The sequence below is a fragment of the Neopsephotus bourkii genome, unplaced genomic scaffold (genome assembly GCF_033783945.1).
Source record: "Neopsephotus bourkii isolate Nb327-2 ecotype Australia unplaced genomic scaffold, CSIRO-AGI_Nbou_v1 NB_1589, whole genome shotgun sequence".
Lineage (NCBI taxonomy): Eukaryota > Metazoa > Chordata > Aves > Psittaciformes > Psittacidae > Neopsephotus > Neopsephotus bourkii.
Window position 1 is genome coordinate 8,043,177 of NW_026902065.1, and position 19,836 is coordinate 8,063,012.

The window sequence follows — 19,836 nt, forward strand, 5'->3', positions numbered from 1 at the left end:
GGACTTAATAACAGCAGTAACTGGAGTACTTCCCAGGCTACAGAACACAGCTGAGCCTGTTCAGAAAAAAGAATTGTTTGTATCACTATTTTCCTTAAGAGCTACAGCTCACAAATGAGGTTTCAAGTGCAGTGTTGCACACTGAGGCCAAGAAAATTAGTTCAGTTGTACTGAATGGAAGAGAGCAGTGTGGAGTCTGTGTTTAGGGTTCGTTTGGTGGGGTGTTTTTTTTTTGGCTTAGCATGCCAGTATGCAAATGGTTAAACAGCAACACTGATTATTTCTTAATAGCAATTTGCAAACAATGAGACAAATATATACTAGACACAAGCTGATGTCAACATGGAGGCATTAGGGACTAGCTTTAGCCAAGGTCTATAAACATACTATACAAACAGGTCTTTGATGCCTCTTGATATCTATGTGAGACCAGTTGTAGACAAAAATAAAGAGATGGGAGAAAAAAAAAGGAGGAAAAAAACCCAAACCAACACTTAAGGTCTCAGAAACTTGTCCCTCACATAAGCAATTGAAAAGAGCAAGTCAAATTAGGCCACAGACTGGAACAGAGCTTCTAAAGTCTGATCTGGCACCAAGTGAGATGCTTCCTGTAGCCAGATGTCTGTACCTTACAGAAAAAAAAAGCCTCCCAGGGCTTAACTCTTGCAATATAAGAAGGTTGGGAATGTTCTCTGCACTGCACAACTTTATGCCAACGCAAATTTTGCATTCATTTCTTCACAGTAACTATGAGATTTAATGTCCTCAAATCAGGGCAAGTGCACAAAGCTAAGGGATGCTGACTTATCTATGATGGCACAGTGCTGGAGGGTACAACCACTGCATTCTTTGAATCTCATAAGGGATACCTTAACTTAGTTGAAGATGCAATACATGCCTGGGTTTGCCTTCAGGCTATTTTTACAATGAGGATAGTCAAAATGCATGTGTCTTGCCTGAGTAAGGAATGAAATTATTAAAAGGTAAGGCTACAAAATATACTGAAAGTCGATAATGCACAGGTAAGAAATGAATACAGCTCTTCTTGGGCATGATACACATAATGATGTTTGAGTACGCAACAGAAGACATATCTGCAGATCTCCCTGCAGAAAAATGACAGCAAGTGAAATCTGCAAGAGAGTTTTGCTTGCTAAAAAAACCCCACACATCACAACCTGGTGGTTGGTCTCAATGTTTTTTTTCCTTATTAAAAGGAAAGGCTCTTAAAACATAAATACCAATCCAACTTACCTTACAGAGCAGTGATTTTAGCAAACAAACAAAAGCCTATCAAGAATCAATCCAGAGACAAGTGCACTTGTGCAAGGCCCAGATACAACCCCTTAAAGTTCATTACCTTAATCAGGGAAGATGCTCTATTAGTGCTTTGGTTGTTCTCTCGTATCCATGTCCTCTCATAACTCCACTGATGTCCTGATTATCCGCTCCCTGAAAAGCCATGCTGGAGCCACAGGAAATCCATCCGTCTCCTCTGGGAGAAAAATCCTCTTCAAATAAGCTGAAGTGCTACCGCTAGCTGTCAGCCAGCCACCTGGCAGCACAGGAAACCTCCACTAGGACCATATTTATTGCAGCCAGTGTCCTCTGAAAGCTCAGCCATGCACAAGGGAGATCAGCATGCACCAGGACACATCTCCATCATCACTTTAAACCTCCCAGTACAGCTACATCTTAAAACTGGATTTAAGAGAAGTAGCAGGATTTGGCTTGAAATGTGTGAGAAAAATATGGGAAAAATAATTTGTTTCAAAGGAAGTATGAGGCTTCTTGTAAAAACTGACGTACATAAATTAGAAAAACTTTCACTTTGGATACGTTATCTCTGCTATTAAAAGAATTTTTCTACTATTTATCTAATCTTCATAACAAGTTCTTTAAATAAATGATGTTTTTATTTTTTGAGGAGCTTTTCAATCCAAGGTGTATTAAAACACACTGCATGGACTTGCTGTTCTGCCAATCAACTGCAAGGACAGGGTACCACTACATGCACCAGCAGAAGATGCATCATGGGAGGAAAGGTGGGAGAGAGAGAGACACTTCATATTACAGGTGCACTTCACTGAAGGGCCAAATTAGAGCTTCAGTGCTTGTCATTATTTTCTACAATGAAAGTAGTGAAAAGGAAAATACTAATTAACTTTAAAAATACCTATTTTCTTCAGAACATCAAAGTTGTTTCCAAAACAACTGAAAGCAAGACATCTAATTCATATATGATCTCTCTCCGACTAAATTATTTTTCCCCACTCTTGGCTGAACAATAATAGGTTATCAAGGTTGTGCAATGAAACCCTACATTATGAAGTGAAAATTGCTACACAAAAGTCTGAACCTAACTGGAGAACAGCCTAGCGGAAAGCACAGGTTCTGTTTGTGTATTCAAGAGGCAGCAGTAAATCATGTTTAGAAGTTAACCCCAACCAGGCTGAAATAATGAAAGTTTCTAAGCTGTTACAGACAGGAGATGGAAAGCAGAAAGCCAAAGCAGAAGGCATATGGCTATGGTCTGCACCCCAATAGCCCCTGAGTTATGTGCTTCAGTGGAAGAAGTGATGTGTTTATTTTACTTTACTCTTGTTTTCACAATCCATTTTACCACATTACTGAACGACACCATTATAGGGCTTGAACTGTTTTTCAGCTGCAGCAGTAGCTTTAAAAATAACTTGACCTTCCAGACCTTGGATGGGAACGATGCTTAGAGCTACCTCCGCTACTAAAAGTGGGAGCTTCCTTATGAGGTCCAGCAAAAAAAACAAAACCCTGTTAAACAAAAATGCTTAAATACATGTAACAAAAACTAACTGTGGTTTTAGATCTGAGTAATAAGACAAGCTTTGGTATTTCAAACATTGGAAGATGGTACAGCTCATATCAGAATTTTGTTTCACTAGTGGACAGGAAAATAGTCATGGCTAAATTTCCTTAAGTAGCAGCTTGTAATAAAGGAAAAAACAGCCTATTTTTTTAATGTCCTGTGGTTGGTTGCAATCCCTGGAGAGGGATCAGTGCACTACAATATGAAAAACACAGTGATGAACCAGTCTTTGCATGTGCTTCTTGATGGAAAGAAAGATTTTCTCTCACCAATCCACTTTGTTATTGCCATGATTTTTACTGTAATGACAACAGGGCTGAAAATAAAACTCCAATAAATTTGCTGCCTTTGAAAGCAAGGAGTTTTCAAGTTTTAGTGGAAGAACATAATTTTTGCTAGCTATCCTGCCTTTAAAATAGATGATCATGGTTCTGTCTGCCTGAAGGTACAAAGTTACAGAGGTTTTAGCACTGCTTATTCTGCCTATGCAAATAATCAACCTCTGATTTTTCTGATTTCAGCTAAGAGCAAAAACTGTAGACTGTGTTAGGGGAACTTCAGAGTTTCAGTTGGTAACATGTATTTATTGGGTCTGAAAAGGAAATGTAGTTCCCCAAAGTAAATGGGTATTAAAGAAAGAATAATCGACATAAACATTGCAAAAGCTGAGCTGGCAGTTGGTTCACCTTGCCTTTCAGATTGTTGCAGTGAGAAGGTGCGTAAGAATACTCATTAAACTCCTGCAACCTGGTCCTTAGCTCATGAAGGCAATTCACTGCCTGAATTAAGCAGGAGGCAGGTGGTGGAGCTGCCCTGTGCTACAGCCAACCACACAGGTTTATTATTATTGATAACATGCTAAAAGAAGGAGGATTTTTTTAAGCAGAAACACCAGTAGGGTTGTACATTTCTTATTTTAAGTTTCCAGACCCACATAGGGCTTTTTTTTTTCTTTTTGTTTGCACTGTCATTTCTTCCCTTGAAGACATTAATATTTCGAGTGAACTAATAATGTAGCAGTATTTTTAAACTTTATCAACAATTTAAGTTTCAATTTCATTTATAGCCCATAAAGTGATTTATTTTAAAACAGAGTTATGGTTCTGGTATATAATTCCATCTCATAACAAATTCAGTGAGAAGAAATTCTGTAGCCAGGTTAAGAGGAAAAGTCATTCTTAACTTTTACAGGACAAGAAAAGTGGTAATGGAAAACTAATAGCTGGCTTTTAAAAAGTACTTGCAATGGATAAAAACATAAAACAATGCAAAAATCATGAAATCAAAGCTGTCAAAGGACTGACTTCAAATCACTGCCATTTACAGAGCATGAGCAAATCAACTTATATATATATATACAGCTGCACCTCCTAGACTCCAAAACAAAAATATTCTGATGAAGACACCACTCGTTACTTGGACATTGAGCTGCTGACCCCAGCTCTTAAAGTGTAACCATCCAGCCAGTTCTTTATCCACTGGGTGGTCCATCCGTCAAATCCACGTCTCTCCAATTTAGAGATGAAGATGTCATGTGGGACAGTGTTAAATGCCTTGCACGAGCTCAGGTAAATTAAATCAGTTGGTTTTTCCTTATCCCCAGCGCTCTATCCCCACTGCAGAAGGCCAACAAATTGGTCAGGCATGATTTGTGCTTAGTGAAGCCATGTTGGCTGTCACCAATCACCTCCTTATTTTCCATGTGCCTTAGCACATACTTAGATGTCTTTGTGAACTGGAACTTCTTTCCTGAAATCTAGTAAAGGGGTCTGCAGATTTAGTCCTTCTTCCTCATTGTGTTTGAAGTCTTTGACCAAAAAAACCCAAAGCCATCCTTTTCCTCTCAGATTTTTTGAGCAAGCCAAGGCAGAGTGAATTTATGAAGTCTTGTAGCTGACTCGATATAGGCCAGAATACTCATTTTCTCTCCTTAATATATTCCTAATTACTTCACAACCAACACCTGTTTATACCTATTTAGATTTTTTACTTTTTCTTCCATGCTTTTCTCATCTGATTTGACATCTCTGCATGTCTCATTTGAGAGGGGCAGATAGTCACTGCACACGAATACCACTTGAGAAAAGCTGTTTAGGAAAGAATCACTTTCTCTGCATTGACCAGAATTTTGCCCTTGATATTTTATTCACATAGCTACTAAGCACAGAATGAGAATCTTGTATCTTCTTGCTGCCATTGTATTTTCCACTTCCTTTGAGAAAATGAGGCAGGAGGGAATATATAGCAAACTACCTTGTATCATTTGCCAAAATCTACAGCATTGCATTTGCAAACAGTATTACCTTTGCATCCCATTTTTATGACTAGGTATGCAGGACTAATGGGAAATGGCCCATCTTTGACATACACCACCCTGAAGCTGACATTATAATGCTACAGCTATTCTTCACATTGTTCATAGCCAGTATCAAAACAGACATCCTAATCATTTCACTGAAGTAAAAAAATATGTATCTATGATGATGCTTTCAACGCACATTTGGCTGAAAGATACAAAGTACTGTGCTGCAGAAGGAGAGGAAAGGCTACACAGGCAGAAGCAATGAGCAGTAATGACAAAAATTGCATTCATATTTAGTCCTACCTTTTTGATGGATTTTTTGAACAATAGCATTACAGAAGCAGACAAGTTCTGATTATGTATGAGCATCTGCACGTACACACCTAAAACATTTGCCAGCAAAAGTGCATTTCTCTCAATCCTGAAGCTTAAAAGTGGATTTGACCATCACAATGAAAGGGTGATAACACTGTCTGACCTCTGCTTGACTTGCTGCCCTCCTCTTGGATGCTGACTTGCGCTGACTGTTGAGAATGACTAAAAATAACCAGCTTCTTTCATACACTATAATAAGGGCAAAGAGAGAGAAAGTAGCAGCATATTTGAGTTTCTTGCTGTTCACCCTCCTGTCAACTTCCCCTTGAGAACAGAGTTTGTGGCAGAAAGCACAATTAGCACAGATGATGAGAGCCAAGAACTTATTAATGATTTCATACCAGTGCCAAACTGGTAATGAGTTTGAGGCTTTGAGGCAGAAGGGAGAGTTGAACAGGAGAACCTACTCCACATAAGACCATACTTAAGAATGGCACCACACTGCCACAAAGAGCAGACTTCAGTTTTGCGAGTTATAGGCTGAATGAACTCAAATGAGACCATGCCAACTTATAGAGCACAAAAACATAAACGATAAAGATGCTTGCTTTTCTCTTATTTTTCAGGGTTTCGTAGGTTTTGCTTCTATGTAGTTTCTTTTATTTGCTTGGTGGGGTTTTTTTCCAAGCAAATTTTTACTAGCTCTTAACTATCCAAAGGCACGTATTAGAAGCATCATGCTCAGTCTCACTCTGATTGCACTTCACAAATCATCCACTTCTGGAGTCAGGTAACCAGCATTGCTCTGTGTCCTGGTGCTCAAGACATATCCCTAGGAAAAGGTAAATCCCATTTCTCTAAATTACCTAGTAAAACCTAGGAGAAACCTTTACAAATAAATCAGTATTGATTACAGGCCAAGAAAAAAATACACTGTGAAAATAAATGTGGAGTTTTAACAAATAAAGCAGACGTGGAAGCTCAAATAACTTAGCTGGTAATTGCTGTCCACATGTGATCAGCATGCATGAGCTTCTCTCAGGATGCAAGTACTAATCACAACTCCAGAAGAGGACACTAGATTTTTCAGTTTTGTTTGCTGAATTTCATCTCTGAATCAATGATTCCTCAGTGCTATCAGTTTTGCACTGCTTAATCATGAGCAACATCAAAAGTTCAGAAGGAAACAGACAAGGAAATCGGGCAGTGAGGCATCCATAAGCATATGGATGAATAAGAACAGGAAAGTCAACAACAGAAGGTAAAGTCAGGCAGAGCTGCAATGCACACAGGGACCCCCAGAAGAAGAGAAACGTAACTGTACTACTTGTGTACTGATGACTGGGAACAGATCAAGATTACTGTTCTGTAACCCCAATAGTCCTGAAGGCATAAAACATTCAACAACTGCCAGGCACACTCTAACACCAAAAGACTGGGAGGAACAGCATCAGTCTCTTAGAGAAGGTGCTAGCTCTTTTACTTTTTCTTCTTTAAATTGGAAACTGCTCAGGATATACTTTTTTATTATTTTAAAGGGAATTAATTCGAATGAGAACAACAAACTTACTTAAATTTTTTGTTTAATATTCTTTATCAGTGGTGCATGAAACTTAAGCTCTACTTGCTTATGCACTCAGGCAGTAAGAAGTTTCAGCAAAAATTTCTTCTCCTTATTATACCTTTATCTGGAAGAGAGCTTAAGCTTTTGGACTCACACTTCAGAAAGTCTGGCAGCAAGGGCATACATACTTCCTTTCCCACTTAATCCCAGGCAATTGAATTAAGTCACAAGGTACAAGTCAACACAACTCCTAGGCTCTTGCTCCTGAGTGCTGATCACATTGCAAGGATTCTTCAAAAACTGGCAACACAGATAATCCCAGCACCGCCAAAACCCATCTTACTCCACACCACTTGAATAGACAAAAGCCCGAGTTATTCTTAACCAGCAAATTAATACTGAAAAGAGTGAGTCAGCATAAGCAGTTCTTATGAGGACATCCTCATCTAGAAACATAAACTGGTCAGCAAAGTTATGCATTTTTTGAAAGTAGAGGCTGCACAAAACTGATATTTTCTCAAGTGCAGAGAGCACTTAACCCATCATCCAAGTGGCCACTCACAGGTGCGTGATACCTGAGAAACAGGGATGTTATACAATGGTGCTTTCCCTGGCATCCCCTCCCAGCCCCTGCATCAGGGGTTGAGGAACTTTTTGAGCTGGGTACTGGGTCTGGATCTTCAGGTATAAGCAGTACTGATGGCCCCATCCTCCATGAAATTTGACTCTTCTTTAAACCCAGGTACATTTCTGGCCTCTACAGCTACACTCTTGGCATGTTCCCACTCGATACTTTGCACGGGGGAGTACATAACGGCCTTTGAAACACTACCTCAGTACAAATAAGGGGTTATTATTTCACAGATCTTATGCAACAACAAGCACTGCCAGATCCTGATTTGATTAATTACTGCCCAGAGATTATGAAGTGCAGCTGAAAGTACACCCTGTTTTATTTTCTATTTGGGGCCCTGCAAAAGACCCTTTCATAAAATCACAGAATGAACTAGGCTGGAAAAGACCTTTAAGATCAAGTCCAACCTTTACCCTAGGACTGCCAAGTCCACCACTAAACCATGTCACTAAGGACGTGATTATAATAAGACACTCTGTATTTATGCAACAGTTCCTTAGTTAACCTCTGTTATCCCACCTGGCCTTTTTTTGACCTCCCTACTGTCCATTGTTTCACTCTCTCATTCACAGCAGAGATAAATGCATGAACCTTGCCAAAGAAAATGGTGTCATGAATGTGTCAGATCACAAGTTCACATCCTAAGTCACTGTTCCAGTCTCATTAACAGGAAACACAGCCAATCAAAGCTGCTTTTTGTAGCTTGCAGGTATATTTGGGAGACAGAATAGCAGAACAAGGTGCTGAAGATTACCTTAGGAAAACAGTGCCACAACAAAACATGCTTCACTGTTGACCTTCCTGTTCTATTACAGTTGGTGCTTATGAGAAGTATGAGCTTGGAAACACAATCATTTTATGAGCAATTATAGGATTATAGAATTTAGGATTATAAACTGTATTTCAGGAAGTAAAAGGGTGAATCATACCACGGCCACCTTTTTGTTTCACCTGCAAAAGCCAGGGGCTTGTTGGCCAGCGCAGGAAATAAGAACCACAAGAAAGTGTTCGGTGGTAACTAGAAGAGTAGATGAGACTGAATGGCAGATTTATAGTTAAACCTTTATCTGCTAATAACAGTACTCGGAAGCAGTCTACGCCAGTCAGATCTCGCTGCTTATACTCAAAGTTCTTCCTTTCCAACCCTAACTATTCTGTGACAGATAGACAGCATCAAGCTACTAGTATACTTACCCCTTTCACAGCATGAGGAGAGATTCGGTAGGATTACAAGTCACAGCTTGCTTTATTTTTCTGTCTCCAAGACATAAAGAAAGTAATTCTGTTTCTTTTCAGAAGCTCTCTGAACATGGAAAGTAAAATGCATAGGGAGAGAAAACCACTTTACAAACTTAAGTATTTAACTACAAAATAACGCCCTCACAAAACCACTGTAAAAACTACATCAAAATTAGTATAAAAAAAAAAGGTTTTGTCATCAAAAGCCCATTGACGACAACCTCCACAGTTTTGTACCTTCCAGACTGCCTTGTGCTGCAAAATAAGGCTTTACACCTCAGTGTGGTCTGCTGCTATTTTTTCCCCCCATCACAGTCAGTGGTGACAACAGTCACACACCCACCTGCACACTACTTTCATTGCCTGTTAGGAGATATTCTGTAATTGAACTCTTTTCCAGGCATTACAGCTTGGTTCACATCAGCTTGAAGTGAGAAGATGTAGACTCTTGTAAAAAGAAATAGCAAGACTTATGAATCAAAGTGTGTGTGTGTCAGAAAACAAATAGAACAAGGGTTAAAGCACATCCTGCAGTGATAGCAAAGGGCACCACTTGCAGCTAATCCAATGAAGAGCACTGGCAACCTTTACTTACAAGCCTGCACTGCCGATTTTCCAGATACCGTGTCAAAAGGACAGGAATTCAGAGCAAAGACAGGGCCACTCTGCACCCTGTTCATCCTAAAGCCCCTGGAGGTTCTGCAGCTCTCTCCAGTCTAGATAAAGCACAGATAAGTAAGTGCCTTCACAGGGAAAGTGTTACCACCTGACTGCTTACAGAAACTGTTATCATGTTTTTAAAGAGGTCCAGATAAGACACAAGTATATACTGCACTTTGATTTGAAGCCACATCAGCAACATCTAATAAAAGTGCCCACAGAATCATATAACCATTAAGGTTGAAAAAGACCTTTAGGGTCATTAAGTCCAGCTGCAAATCTAGCACTGCAACGTCCACCACTAAACTGTGTCCCTAAGCACATCTACCCATTTTTCAATTACCTGCAGGGATGGTGACCCAACCACTTCCCTGAGCAGCCTGTTCAAGTGCTTGACAACCCTTTCAGTGGAGAAATCTGAACATTATGCTATTATATAATACTCAGGAATAATGTCGATCTGATTTTTTCTCTGGAAAGCAGAAGGAAACAATACATTTTTAGCAAACTTTTCAGCCTCTCAAGACAAAAAAAAATCCCACCCGTTAGCACCACCAGCAAAGCAGGGAGAAAAATTTATGAGGGTGGCTAAGCACCAGCAAGCTGGAAAATCTCCCTTCAGCAAGCTCTTCTAAAAACAGGAGAGAGAAAATAAAAACACCTCCCAGCTGGCAAAGTAACAAATTTGTTTTCTAAGCCTAATTTAGAACTGGCTCTACCCAGTTGAAGGAAGGTCCCAAACAAATAAATAGACTCAGTTAGACTGACTATGCTAATACTACCTTGAATTGTGATGACAGCGCTCTCCTCACAGGAGAAACAGTTTCATAGAATCATCAAATCATAGTTCTGCCATGTCTCTGTCATGCTTTGGCTGCATTTTGTTTCTCAGGCAGCTCTGACCCCCTCAGTCATCTCCATGAGCTGCTCTGGCATCACAGTCCTACAGCTTCTTTTCAGAAAGCAGAGCTTGCATGAAAGTACATTACGGTGAAGACACCATTACCAATGGCCACACTGAATACTTCACTGTATTTTCTTACTCATTATTCCTCTAGAAATTAAGCCATTGCTGCAAGTACCAGCAAAATATTAAGAAGAAGATAAATATATTTCTAATGCAGACTTTATTTAATCAGTGTAAATGCCAAAAGGAACCCGTTCTTCAGTAGACTGACAGAGGTAAGTCTGTTGATGTGGCCACTAGGAAGCACAGGACACCACCACAAGGGAGTAGGAGAGGCCATGGAAGGATGCTGCATACACTGTCACAGTCAACACTGCAGTCATTTAAATCACTATCCAGGATAATTGTCAAAGCACAATCACAGATTCCCTATTCCATGCATGAAGAACATTTAAAAACTACAAGGGAAAGCAAGCTAATATCACTGAAGAGAGTTCACTACTCTCTAAACAATCTTTGTCACTACAGCCAGGCCACTAAAAGGTGTTTCCCGCAGTACATGGTTCTTAGCAGTGACTGCTCTCCTGGGCTTATCTTTCTGTCTTTCTTCAATACATAGTTGGAGAAAGTTATCCCACTTGGGAACCTGGAACTACGTCCCTCCAAAAGCTCAGCAGTCAAACCACTAGCCACAGGAGATCCAGGCTGAAGACCATGCTCTCTCTGAGGGTTGGAAACAGCCTTTGCTGAGGGCTGTAACCTCACAGAGGGGAGACTGGGGTTCTGGTCTCTGCCCCAATTAATATTTAAGTATTTCTCATTAAATATTGATTGAAACAGGGACCTGAACTAGGTTCCCTATTTCCAGCTGAGTGGCTTAGCCTTTAGGCTACAGTCATTCTTATGAGCTTGCTCGCTCTCGCTGACTCACAAAATACTAACTATACCACAAAAAAGTGGAACAGCTTCATCTGAAAGAATGAAAAGCCTGCCAACTGACTGCCAGGGCACTTTCTTCCCAGAGAGAAGTGGATTTATAATCCCTGAGGCAGAGAAGAAATTGGAGCCCCAAACATTGCCACAGTCACAGAACCAGAGAGTCGAAGGACATCACTAGGTGATGAAGTCAGCTAGGGAAACAGCTCCTTGGAGGATCCCAGTAGCACGTACAACAATGTTCAATATCCAGCAATAGAGTAGTAGTAGTCCTCAGTCCAATCCTAAGGCATTCCTGAATACATCTGGACACAGACCTTTACATGGGCAGAAAATTTTACAGATAAAAAATCAGACATCTAAAGACTGTACGAGCCTCCAGGAATAGATGACAATTGAATGTGTTACAGATCTGTTTTGGACCTAACTACATCCCACATTAAATAGAAAGCACTATGTACCTAAATCTTGCTACAGTCTCACCCTAGAGCAACAAAACAAGAACCTGAAATTGGTGTGGGTATGTCCTGTTTAAACCATGAAAGAGTATTAACTAGGTATGTGTTCACATTGAAAGTTTTTAGGCTTTACACTGAATTGCCAAAAACATGAGGAAAAAAACCCTTCTAAATCTTCAGACTGAAAAATTATAATTTCCAAGTATGAAATAGGCAACTAGGAATTTTTGAATGTATATTTAGTATAGAAATAGCAGTTCTTAATTATTTATTTTCTTAGACAAAAGCCAACAAACACAATGCCTGTACATTTTCTCCATTTCTCATCTATTTTCAGAATGCAGATGTGACCACTTAGCAGGTGGTTATGTTTCTGAAATGGCCACAGCTAGCAGTAACCCTTCTTAGACTTACCCAGCACAAGCACTCACGCTTTGCATCATACACAGGTTCCCCTGAAAAAAAACATCCAGACTCTCACACTCATATATTTCCTCACTAGTGTGAGGTACAAGATCTTTGTACTGCTGAAGTGAATGTAAGTTAAGCTATTGATTTCAAGGGCAGTAGGGCTGCACAACATCATCCTAGATTTTTTTTCTCCTAGTTTCTGTACATAATGCCTCACCAATTTGTATTTTTCTCCCTACCTACTTTTTCACTGCCCTTTTACCCCTGCTTTTGCCCAGGTCCATGCTGTTGCCATGCCATAAAAACTGCCATCACATAAATCTTCATGCTAATCTGTTAACTCTTGGATTGCAGGTACCCAGGTGACGATTTCTTTCTGCGATCCCAGGAGGTGCTGCAGTGACATTTAGGAGCACACACTATCAGTTTTAACCCTTTGCTTCCTGACTTTATGTTATTCCTCCTCCTTTTCACTAGTTCTTCCGGGGAGAAAGAGCTGACCCATATCTGCCAGCCTCTTCAGAGAAAAGCATGAGTCTACCCACCCTCCCACAAGTCCTAACCCTATTCTCATGACACCTACAAACTCAATCTGCACCATCATCTTTCACCTCAATTTTCTACAGTTTCACCTGTCTTCCCTCTTTGCTTCATGCTCTTTCCCCTGAGTTGCCACCTGTGTTGAATCAGATGCCCTGCTCCAAGGCATTCAGCCTACCCCTGAAAAAGAAGTATGATCTCACCACAATAACTTCCTCCTCCAACTTCTGAGTGGGGTCATCTGTACTTGCATAACCATCTTTGTCAGTTATCAACTACTCAGGGTAGTGATTTCATTATCTCTATCCATCTATGAAGATTTTTCAGTGGCACAAATGAAAGAACCAGTCGTTCACACCCTGACTATAAGTAAACACAGAACTTTTAAATAGCAAAACAAAACCCAGAGAATTAAAAATTGAAAAAATATTGTATTTTAAAAATATATTTTTAAAAGAGTATTTTTTTAACATTCGTAATAAAGGCAGATGATTCATATGTGGTTAGAAAATGTTAAATGAGCTAATAACCATACTGATGTCTCCACACAGAAAGGCAATCTACCATGAACGTAACATACAGATTTTGTAAATCGGATCTCTGACTGCTAAAAAAATTATAACTCTGGTGTCAGTTTTAAAATCAGTTTATTTTTCTGATTACAGCAGTTTTAAGAATCTCCAGACAAATTCCTGCATGACCTGTCTGAAGTCTTGGTGGGAGAAAAGAATAAAAAGGGTTACCTACTTTCCAAAATGTGTATTTTATTTAGTTATGTGATAATAATATTCCTATACAAACCTCAAGGGATTTTTCTTGCATACAAAGTAATGCTGCTGGTGTTTTACTCTTTTGATCATTTTAACATGAATCTAGAAAGGTGTCTGTGTACAGAGATTCCTGGTGCATCCTTCACCATCAAGGTGAAACAAATGCTCAAGTTCTCAAAAAAAATATGCCTTTCTTTAGCACTGAGCATTAAAATAAGTTTCTTTGCGTTCCCAGACTGAGATGCATAATCTCCAGAGACCTGTGTGTGATACATTCCTTTTTATGGCAAAAGGGATCCAGGTCAAGCTCCCCTGCAGATATCAGCTGTGAATATATGGCAGATACTTGCAAAGAGGCATGAATTTTTAAACTCCAGATCTGTGGAATTCCCAAGATTCCTAAAAGCCATCAGCATTCATGCGAGTGTATTCTGAGGGTTCACAAAATGCTCATACACATTCATATGACTATGGATTTCTGTGAAAATTCAGAAAGCGGAATGTATTTAGAAGAGAATTCCCATGACAGACTAGAGAATGGAGAAACAATGCAGAAGCACTGACTGTGTTATTTAGGGATGTGGCAGCAATAACAGGGGTCATTTTCTGAAAAGCTAGCTATCAGTCTTCAGTATCATAAGGGACTGGGTGCATGAATAAGTATCATAAATTTCTGTTGTCTATGCTAAAATGCTGCACACAACAGTTTTTCAAATCCTTTAAGTGTACAGGTGAAAGCAGTGATTACCTGGGGTAGTTAGTTTACAACTAGAAAGCATATTCTTGGGGGGTGGGGGGAATTGGCAGGTGGGGAGGTATGGGAAGAGAAGGGATACAGCCAGGTAACTTGAATCCAGAATCCATCTTTACATCACTCAGCTGTTCACTCAGCACAATCTCTCACATAAAGATCATCGTGGGTTGGGTTTTTTTCCCATGTATTTCTCTAACTTGATTTTCAAATATATTGGTTAAAGAGACAAATTACTTCCTCACTGTAGCAATGTACCTGTGAGAGGCTCTAATGACTGTCTTTACCCCAAAATGTACCAGACATGTAATACATGTTTTTCCCAACGCAGTGGTTGTCAAGATTAGGAGTAAGCTAAATCTGCCTTTAGGAAAAGCAGTACCCTGAACCAGGCAAAATTCATAAACACTTACAGTAGAAGCAGATCTCATTTCTGAAGGCATTTGGACATTGCAGACATAGAATTTATGTTTTTGGACCAAGGCATACCGCACTGGGTACAAGGGTGAGAATCCCTTGAGCACAAGGCAAAATACGAGTGTAATTCAGTGTGACAAGATCCCTAAGAGCCCTGAGGTAAGTGTCAATCACTCTCTTTCTCTTATTATATTCAAGTAATTCATTATAATAGAGTGTGGTGTCAGCTTGGTAACGAAGTGACTGCATTAATCCCATTTATGTTTAAATTCATTGATTGTAGTTCCACAAAATAAAAGTTCAACACAGTCAAGGACTTCGCACTCAGGGTTCCACATCATCTTAATAATAACAACCAGTTTATCAGCCTTATTTTTATTCCAGTAAATCCAATTCTTGCACTTTAATGAACTACTAGGAGTTGTTTGTATTTAACATGAGAACAGGAAATAATTGCAGCTGGTCTCACACTAGTTGTTACTATTATCTCTAAAGAAATGAGGACAATCAATATTCTAGGGAGGACAAGTACTGAAACTCCCTCGTGAATAACTTGCAAATCAATAATCATGATATAAAATGGAAGAGAGATTTGCAACTGAAGGAATCCCAAGGAGACCCTAGAGGAAAGGACAGAGTACGAAGGCAAATGTGTATATTCTCTAACTTGAGTGTCCATTTGTGACTAAACCTCAGGTCATAAGGAGCTGCAAGTTTTAACCAGATGGTTAGGTAGGTGTGTCAGCAGCTGGTTGCCTGCAACCATAAAGATTTTAGGATGTGATTTCAGGGTGAGTAGATATTAACTTGATTTGGAGTTCTGTTTGTTTGTTGTTTTTTTTTAATTACTGTTGACAACCAGAGCAACAGCAATTACAATCACATATTTTAATTACAACTTGTACATAAATAGCACGTATTTCTTACTGAAACCTGCTCTGTATTATGGGTAAGTCCAGTGCAACCATTAAATAAAAATGTTCAATGGGAGTAAAAGGCTAAGACCTGGAGAGACCCTGTCCCAGAGGTTTCTGTAGATTAAAAGAATGCCATTCCACTCAGCTACAGAAAACACTTTGTTAATTTGTTAAACACACATGAAAAAATCACTTCCCAGAATCACTTAGGAAAGATCTTTTCCAGCAGCTGGACAGTGGGGAAAGTCCGTACGTCTAAGCATTCCTGAAGAAAGCAGGGAAGATATGGGGTGATTTCCAAGTGCTGCCTTCCCACGTATGCAGTTGCCATCTTTAGAAAACTGACGAAGTATATAAGGAAAACAGCAAGACTGGCATGAACAAGGTACGAGCGTGTGCATGAAAGCACTAGAAGAAATGGCAGAAGGATAAAAGAAGAGTGTGCATTGATGGCACCTTAATGAACAGGCCATCAAGATCACAGCAGATTTGCGTAACTTCTCAGACACCCAGGTTGCAAAAACAGCTTACACCCAAAGGAGTGGACTGGAGAGCACCAAATAGATCAGCAGTGTTGTACAGGGACTCACAGGAGTGACACGAGCTAAAGAGACAAGTATCAATACATGTCATCTTCTTCAGGGCACAAAAGGCACATGCAAAATGAGCACATTGTCACAAATCTATGAGGAACCCAGGACAGGTGATGAGGACATGACAGTTAGTATTCCTTATCTTCCATTTCACTGTAATTAATGCTGGTCAGAGTGGTGGGACACACCACTTAGTGAGTCTAAAATGTGTGCATTTAACAGTCCAAGAAAGCGAGCAAGAGCCAATTTGCTAGCAAAGCTAAAGGAAACAGAGCCACCTTCCTCTCATGCATGGTCTTTGTGCTGAGCTTTGCCACATGAGCTGCACAAACTAACTGTCAAAACAGAAAGAATAAACTAGTAAAATTATATCAGTCCTCAGCTAAGTGGGATATAGAAACAATAGTAAATAAAAAGACCTGCTGCCTAAAGTTCCAGATTTCAAGGGAAAAAAAAAAGACAAATTATTAAATATTACTAAATTCTCCACTGAAATTAATTGATGGTCAATATGTCCCAAATGGACAATAACATTTGGCTTCTTTACTATTACCCATTTTCTAAACATGAGCATGCATTTTGATTTTGTTCTGCAGTAGAAGAAAACTGGTGAAAGCTTTATGTACTTCTAGCCAATCCAGAATGCCTGAGAAACTATGTAAATGTTGAGAAAGAGAGGAGTTGCATGAATATTCGAGGTGTGCAGAATATGTGCTTATGTAAACTTCACTTATATGTAGGGAGTATTAAATAGAATGCAAAATTCTAAGAGAGCTTTGGAAATCCTGAATCAGGTTTTATTATACTGAGGGGGTAGGGGCTATTACTGCTGTTTAAAAATAATAATTTACTTTTTTTTCCTTTCTAAATTATAGCCTTCTCAGGTATTTCTGGGATGATCAGAGACTGGTAGGTGAGCTTTTTTACTTCTTGTAGTATTTTCATGACTCACAGCAATGCCATCCATGATACCCCAATAAAATTCAGCCCCTTGCTCCCTGCACACCCCCAGTTACCTCCTTCAAGTCTTGGACAATAGCAGTGAGTCTCTCATTCTCTGCCTGAACATTGGTGACCACTGCCCTGCTCTGCTTCAGCTCGTTCTGCATCTCCAAAATCTTCCCGAGGTAATAAGCTTCTTTTGATGCAGATTCCTGGAGGAGAGTTTCTTCACGTGTTTCACCATCTTCAGCCACTTTGCGGTGAATCGAGAAGGACTGTCCAAATGCCTGCAAGAGGAAAACAGTGCACAGTGTAAAACTACTGAAGTGCTAGAAAAATTATCAACAACAATGAGCAGCTGCATAGCTAGAGGGAATTAAACAGCTCTGTGAGTCCCAAACTCTGATCTAGTAAGTACTGTCTTAGCACCTTCCTTGCAGCTGAGGGCCGCCATCTCATTTAGCTGAAATGAAGCATCTTCAAGCTCATTTGCAGTGTGGATTTATGGCCCTTATCCAGGCAACCTCCACTAAGATCAGGATGGTGCTCTGCTAACTAGCCATTAATCAGCATCAATGTTTAACTCTCTTGCACAGGCCAGCTGACAATTCACCACTTCCTTTCTTCTCTAGTTCTGCAAGGTGTGTGGTTTGGTTTGTTTCTAAAGAGTTTGAATGGCTGAAAAATCCTTCTAAATTGCTTTCCATTTTTAACAATCTTTTATTACAGGAGCTGACCCCCTGGTACAGAAAAAAGCTCCCATAACTTTAGAGAAACATAAATGAGCTGAGTACAAGCCGTGACAATCCACACTGCTCTTAAGCTAAACACAAGAGTGTCACAGCTCCTTTATTTCATTTGTACTCAGTATTTCCACTTCTGCTGAAAAGAAACAATAATCTAGTTCCAACCCACTGCCATGGTCTAGGCCAAGCACTAGGTTGCTAAAAGCCTCATCCAATTTGGACTTCAAGACTTCCAGGGATGGGGCATCCGCAACTTCCCTGGGCAACCTATTCCAGTGCCTTACTACCCTAATAAAGAATTTAAAAGCAAAGTACAAGCCACAATAGTAGAAACGATGCTTTCATCTAGCTATGAAACGCAGAGGAGAAAAAACATGCAATAACCTAACAACATAAAAAAGTAATGTAATAACAGAATAAAAATAGTGATAAAATAATATATAAAGTAAAATAAAAATCAAACCCTGTTTAATTTGTATTGCCTTTAAAAACAGACATTTGGTTGAAAATGACAGGGCCTAATTCTGGAGAAAGACAAAAGAAGGCCTCTAATGTTAAGAATATTTAGCCTAACATAGGCAAAAGCTCTCTCATGCATTTTAATTCAAAAAGAGTATTTTTGAATTCTTTTTTTTTCCCCAGTATAGAAATCTGTGTCACTGTAATATATGTTCTTTCAGTGGGAAATTCTCCCCCAAAGCCTAATTTCTACCCAATTCCGTGAAATCACAAAGCACAATACACATTTGTACCCACTGCAAGCAGTGGCCTCCTTTACCTTCCTGTTGATAAGATCTACTTGCCAAATGAAATCCATTGTTTTACTACCACTATTTATAGCCTCTCAGAACATGTTCTAAGTTTTACTGGCACTAGAACTGAAGCAGTCCCTTAGAAACTTCAAAGCAAAACCCTGTTCAAAAACTTCTTAGCTTATAAGTCTACTTCACTTAGAGAATCCTGTGAACTCAGCATTAAAGGGTTCTAAAAATATTCACTAATGTCCTAACCCAGCTGTCTTCTCAAAAGACTGTAAGGTACTGAAATAGCAAGCATCAGCAACTTGCCAAATAGGATTTTTCAAATAACAAGAAATCCAGTTCAATGAAACTGTTAAGGACTGATTCAGTCACTATATCTGTGAATCTAAGAAGACTGTTTCAGGGACACTGATAATAAATTATATCTTACCCTACATTCTTATATTCAATGGCTTACTGTTCCTAACTTGAGACAGAGCAAAAAGCATCAGTCTAATAAAGACCCTACAAGACAAAGGTAAAGGCCGGGGGAAAAATCAAAACACAGAAGGACAGCAGGTATGACTGACAGGTCTGGAGAAGCTCATGAAGGATGGGAACTGGAGCCTGCTCTACTAGAGAACAATAATGAAAGCACTAATGGCACATGCCAGTACAGAGTAATGATGGCCTTCCAGGTGCATAGTATTTTTATCTCAAATGTACGTTGAATGTGTATTTTAGCATGTGTGATGCTTGAGAATGACCAAGAATACAGATTCTGGGGAGGATGCATAACATAACAGAAAATCACTGTGTAGTTAACATTTCTTTGTACCTATGTCTACAGAAAATATCAAGGAAATAATTCAAGCACTTTTTCATATGAAACCAAATTTGAACACTGCTGTATATTATACTATGCATTTTTTTTCCTTAAACTGCTATGTCTACAGTATGTCAAAAATCAGGGGAAAGCGAGACAGGAAGCATATTTCTCTTTCCATATCAAAGTAAATTACACAAATCCATGTAACAAGGAGAGGAACACCAGATGACTTCTATAATTAAAAAGCAGGCAAATATTCCTGCTTCTGTATTTCATGGTCTGTATAGTTTAAACTTCCCAGATATAACCATTTAAGGCCT

At 39.4% G+C, this 19,836-nt stretch overlaps 1 protein-coding gene and 1 long non-coding RNA gene across 15 annotated transcripts in view; one reads left to right on the forward strand and one right to left on the reverse strand.

Annotated features, from left to right (window-relative positions):
• The window catches only part of LOC133222380 (uncharacterized), a 341,799-nt gene that overhangs the window by 166,029 nt on the left and 155,934 nt on the right, over positions 1 to 19,836 (forward strand). The window lies entirely within an intron of this gene.
• The window catches only part of BICD1 (BICD cargo adaptor 1), a 169,352-nt gene that overhangs the window by 67,104 nt on the left and 82,412 nt on the right, over positions 1 to 19,836 (reverse strand). For all 13 annotated transcript variants that reach the window (XM_061372026.1, XM_061372027.1, XM_061372038.1 and 10 more), the window contains exon 2: positions 17,276 to 17,488. In XM_061372026.1, coding sequence (XP_061228010.1) covers positions 17,276 to 17,488 — 213 coding nt within the window. The remainder of the gene's footprint in view (positions 1 to 17,275; positions 17,489 to 19,836) is intronic.